The 4,946-nt window shown below is 34.7% G+C and overlaps 1 protein-coding gene across 5 annotated transcripts; it reads right to left on the minus strand.

The window, feature by feature from the left end:
* Positions 1-711: 711 nt before the first annotated feature.
* Positions 712-4,113, minus strand: LOC107787009 (UDP-galactose/UDP-glucose transporter 4-like). 5 transcript variants are annotated; one of them, XM_075217907.1, is made up of 10 exons: positions 3,861-4,112; positions 3,230-3,302; positions 3,113-3,141; positions 2,815-3,018; positions 2,135-2,377; positions 1,932-2,027; positions 1,750-1,857; positions 1,385-1,480; positions 1,203-1,310; positions 712-1,097 (listed from the first exon to the last, which is right to left on the minus strand). In XM_075217907.1, exons 5-10 carry the CDS (start codon positions 2,195-2,197, stop codon positions 972-974), a joined length of 597 nt encoding a protein of 198 aa, XP_075074008.1. In that variant the 5' UTR covers positions 2,198-2,377; positions 2,815-3,018; positions 3,113-3,141; positions 3,230-3,302; positions 3,861-4,112; the 3' UTR covers positions 712-971. The 5 variants fall into 5 exon arrangements, with proteins under 5 accessions (XP_075074008.1, XP_075074006.1, XP_075074007.1 ...); XM_075217905.1 differs by lacking the exon at positions 3,230-3,302; XM_075217906.1 differs by having other exon boundaries at positions 3,230-4,112.
* Between the last annotated feature and the right edge of the window lie 833 nt (positions 4,114-4,946).

Raw genomic sequence — 4,946 nt, forward strand, 5'->3', positions numbered from 1 at the left:
ACCAGATGAAACTTTCTAGTTCCATCCGCCGCATCCCAAAGAAAATTGCTTTGAAGCCGGTCCAGTTTTTCTGTAATGCTCACCAGCGCTTGCAACAGGGATAAGTAATAGGTGGGCATACTCGATAGAGTGCTTTTAATAAGCACTTCCTTACCGCCTTTTGACAAATACTGTTTCTGCCAGCCTGCTAATCTTTTTTTCAACCCTTTCGATCACTGGATTCCAAACCGTAGTATCCTTATGCGACGCGTCCAATGGAACGGGCCCAATGGGAGACCCAATGCGACGTGCAAATATTCTTCTAATTCTGTACCCATTGAATGTGCAACTCGTAGATGATCAGTGGTCTTTGAACATCTGACATTTGGTCTTAGTTAACCAAATAGTAATCAATCTTGTTATTTCAACCTTCCTTAGATAAATAGAAATGAAGTTAGAAAAAGCACGGTACTAACTTAGTTTCCATCGACTTGTTTTGTCAATCAATTATGGATTCACTAATTACCATTTGTAGGTTAAGTTATTGCTTCACAACTTGTACACATTGTAGTTTGTCATTTATACCTTGAAGTTCTTACTTTAAGACTATATTTCATACTATAAGAGGTTCACTGGAAACGATATATTGGTTACTGTCTCCTAGGAAATCCCCAGCCGAAACAACTGAACATTTCTGCACTCAGATTTATCATCTAAATTAAGAGGACTAAATTTCCCTCTAGCTCTGGAGGAGAAGAAGAAATAAATTACTTCTAATCAATGTACAACCTCCTTACATGAATAACAAGAAAGTAAAAAAGAGCCTAACATCTTGTTACCATATTACAACTATAAGCAAATAAGTAATAGACTAAAAGCTAGAGCATAAAAGTGCTAGGAGTGTTTTGTTTTAGACCAAAGGTCTCTCTTCTCTTCTTCCTCTTCACATACAGTCCCTATTTGAAATCTTATCTTCAGTCTCGGATGGTTTTTCAGTTTGACAAAGAGGTGAAGTTTTCTGAGGCCCTAGGCGGTAGAGGTTTGTTGTCCCGCAACATCTTCATTATAATACCCATACACATCAACAGAAATCCACAACAATGTTGTTTGGTCAAAGGCTTCATGAATATCATGTAAGAAAGCAATAATTTTACAATGTCAGATTGACGACAATTTCAGTAAAGGAGAACTCGAAATAGGATCGGAGCTAAGGAGAAACAAACCATTGCAGTGGTAGCAGCACCAAGAAATGCTATGACAGAAAGGACAGACAGTTGCCCCGTGAAAGTAGCGCAGGCTTCAAGCACTAAGACTCCGTAAACATAGGGATGCTGCAGGGAAAAAGAAAACAAGGTAAGCAGGAAACAAGCTTGAAGCAAAATGCGTGTGTTCTTGTGATGATTACTTGAGCACATGAAATCCATGTTGGCTTTAGCTCTCGCATTGCAATAATATCCAGGATCAACAACTGAAAGCCGATTGAGCAAAAGAGCATCTTCATCTGTTAAAGTTAAAGGCTCAAAGGGTATGAAGTAGTCACGAGTTTGTCATGGACAACTGTTCTCATGATTAAGCATCAAACTGAATGCAAAAGCACATCAACATCTTCATTATAATACCCATACACATCAACAGAAATCCACAACAATGTTGTTTGGTCAAAGGCTTCATGAATATCATGTAAGAAAGCAATAATTTTACAATGTCAGATTGACGACAATTTCAGTAAAGGAGAACTCGAAATAGGATCGGAGCTAAGGAGAAACAAACCATTGCAGTGGTAGCAGCACCAAGAAATGCTATGACAGAAAGGACAGACAGTTGCCCCGTGAAAGTAGCGCAGGCTTCAAGCACTAAGACTCCGTAAACATAGGGATGCTGCAGGGAAAAAGAAAACAAGGTAAGCAGGAAACAAGCTTGAAGCAAAATGCGTGTGTTCTTGTGATGATTACTTGAGCACATGAAATCCATGTTGGCTTTAGCTCTCGCATTGCAATAATATCCAGGATCAACAACTGAAAGCCGATTGAGCAAAAGAGCATCTTCATCTGTTAAAGTTAAAGGCTCAAAGGGTATGAAGTAGTCACGAGTTTGTCATGGACAACTGTTCTCATGATTAAGCATCAAACTGAATGCAAAAGCACATGAAATAAACCTGTGTCATGTCAGGATTTGACTTGAAGATGACAGCTGGCGCATTCACCAAAAAGGAATCCATGATAAAAGCACCAGCTATCTTTAGCACACTAATTACACTGAAATTTGGCGAGGCTTGTGCATCAGCCAAGGTGAAAAGGATCAGGCCTACTACTAAGAGTACTGCAGATTTATATTCAAAGGGTGGATATTTTCATCGCATGCCCGGTATGAGAGTCCATCCTATCATGAGGTGCAAACCCTGAAATATTTGTAAATTGGAACATGAAACTTGTTAGGCAACACACAATTATTCTGTTTCACTAACCAATGAGAGACAAAATTCTATCCACATTAAAATTACTTTAAATTATATGCTATCACGATCAATCAAGAATAATACTACATTAATGATATTGACATTAGGCAAAAAATACAGTTGTCAATGTGCCTTCCACGGCACTTAGTAAACTGAAGTTTAATACTAGTTAATATGTTTTGTTATGCTTCTTTTTGAAAGTTAAACTGAAGAAACATCTTAAAAGTCCTTTGAAATCTGTCATAACATTCACCAAAGACCGGGGTTGCTGGTTCGTATGGTTTTTCCTACTACTTTCATCTAGGACTGGCTTGCTTCATCGACTTTAATATGTTAGAGACAAGCATCATCTCTCTGTAGGAAATGGCTTAGCTATTAACCTTGGTGGATCTGATATGATTTGTGCTGGACAGCTGAGGAAAGCCAAAGAGCCTTTGGTTGATCCACCTGAGCTCATGAGAACTGCAGATAACTTAACAGAAGTGTTCCATGGGTTCACCATTTGCTTTGGATTAAAACCATTAAGGAAGTATATCAGAGCCAGGAAAACCAATCCTTGAGAAAAGGTAAAGTACCATCCGTAGCTGCAACAATTAAAATACCCACCACATACCCAGATTAATCTCTAAATGCAGACCAAGCCAAAAATATTTAATAAAAGGGGCATGTCAAACTTACCTGAATTGAAGCCTGTTATAGATATATTCCTGTAATTGAATATATAAATTAAGCTTAAATCAGCTCAATTAGCAATAACAACAACAACAACAACCAACGGAAAATACTCAAGTGCACCAGTAAAGTCCAAGATGATGTCCATTGATTCCAGGAGTTACATGAAGCCTGAAAATCTGTAATAAACAGATGGCTGCACTTGCGTAACAAGGGGGGGGAACCAAGTGCCCTTCAATCAGAAATACAGCCAAAAGTTGGCAAACATCAATTTCTTTATCTAACAAAGGAATACTCCACTTCTAGATAGTGGAACAACAACAAAAAATTTAACATTTTAGAACATTAGACAACAACAAACAACAATAACCCAGTATAATCCCACGTGTCGGGTCTTGGGAGAGGAGTGTGTACACGGAACTTACCCCTGTCCCGGAAGATAGAGAGGCGGTTTCCGAAAGAATTTTAGAACATTAGACAATAAGAATAATTATGGAAGTAGAAGTAATTATCAGTGATTATGATATGCACATTATATATAGTAACTTGGTGCATTCAAGTCTAAATTTTCAGAGACAGATCCCTCATTAAACATATAAGAATACTGAGAATCGTCCTCATCAATTCTAAACTGAAAAGATACAAGAACTTAAACATGAAATCAAAAAATTAAGCCCAAATCATAACATTTAAGCATGCAAAGGAAAATAAATCAAAACCAAAACCTCAACTTGGAAAGAATCATAAAACTTGCCTCATTAGCACGATACGCAAAGATAATCCCAAAAGAGCACAAGAGGAACTGTTGCCATCTGGAAAGAGAAACGGAGCTTGTTTCATCTTTTTTCTCCTTCTTCACTTTTTCTGTTCAAAAAAAGTGTTGTTGGACTTGGTTTTAAATCAAAAAACAGACAAGAATTTAAGAATTTAAAGGTAAGAACAAGGGAGCGACTAGGAGTCTAAGAGACTAAGGAGTCTACTCGGACACGCGGTAAAAGAACAGGGAAGAAGAAAGAGTTAATTAATTGTTTTTCAGTCCAAAATTGATTAGTAATACTCATTTTTAAATACTAGTGTCCAATAGTAAATATTTTAGTACACATGCTAAAACATTACACTTAAAATGCAATAGAGGGAGTACTATTTTTTTTGAAAGTTTATTTATTTTTATCACATAAATAAAAATAAAGCCATGTGGTTAAGCCAAGTGACAATTTAAAATGAAGCCACTTGGCAATTTTAAGACAACATTAAAAATTTAAAATTCAAATGAAAACATAATTAATGCAAGTAGTTTAATGGATCTTATACATAATCTAAATAGATCTTAGACAATATTTATATTTATATTTATATTTGTATCTATATCTATATCTATATCTATATTTATATATATTGATCTACTCATAGATTTTTTTCTATATTAGCTAGAAATATGGAGGTAAAAAATTAATTAAAAAATATAATAAAAAAAATAAAAAATATAGAAATAAGTGAATTGAGATAACCTATGACTATTTATATTTTGGAGTAAGTTAAATATAAAATAAAACCAAAATTTTCTTAAGATATTACATATTTATTGAATTTAAAAATTAAATACATTCAAGCAGCAAATAAGATATTACATAAATTATACAAATTATTTATCAGGTAGGAGAAAAATTAAATAATCAATAAAAAATATTGTAATAACAAGAATAATAAACTCATATTAATACTGATAAATCGGGCAAACAAATATTTTATACATAAATATTACTATAATATTTAGATATAATGTGTTTAAACAATTAAGAAAAATATTTTTGTGTGATTAATATTTGAATTGAGTGCAGTT

The sequence above is a fragment of the Nicotiana tabacum genome, chromosome 7, assembly GCF_000715075.1.
Source record: "Nicotiana tabacum cultivar K326 chromosome 7, ASM71507v2, whole genome shotgun sequence".
NCBI classification, from domain to species: Eukaryota; Viridiplantae; Streptophyta; class Magnoliopsida; order Solanales; family Solanaceae; genus Nicotiana; species Nicotiana tabacum.

Bases quoted from the DNA above. Each gene is read 5' to 3' on its own strand.
- LOC107787009 (XM_075217905.1), bottom strand. From the start codon at position 2,197: ATGGATTCCTTTTTGGTGAATGCGCCAGCTGTCATCTTCAAGTCAAAT. The intron at 1,311-1,384 runs GTAATCATCACA...TTTTCCCTGCAG, and splicing joins CATGGATTTCATGTGCTCAA to CATCCCTATGTTTACGGAGT. The intron at 1,098-1,202 runs GTTTGTTTCTCC...ATATTCATGAAG, and splicing joins GTGCTGCTACCACTGCAATG to CCTTTGACCAAACAACATTG.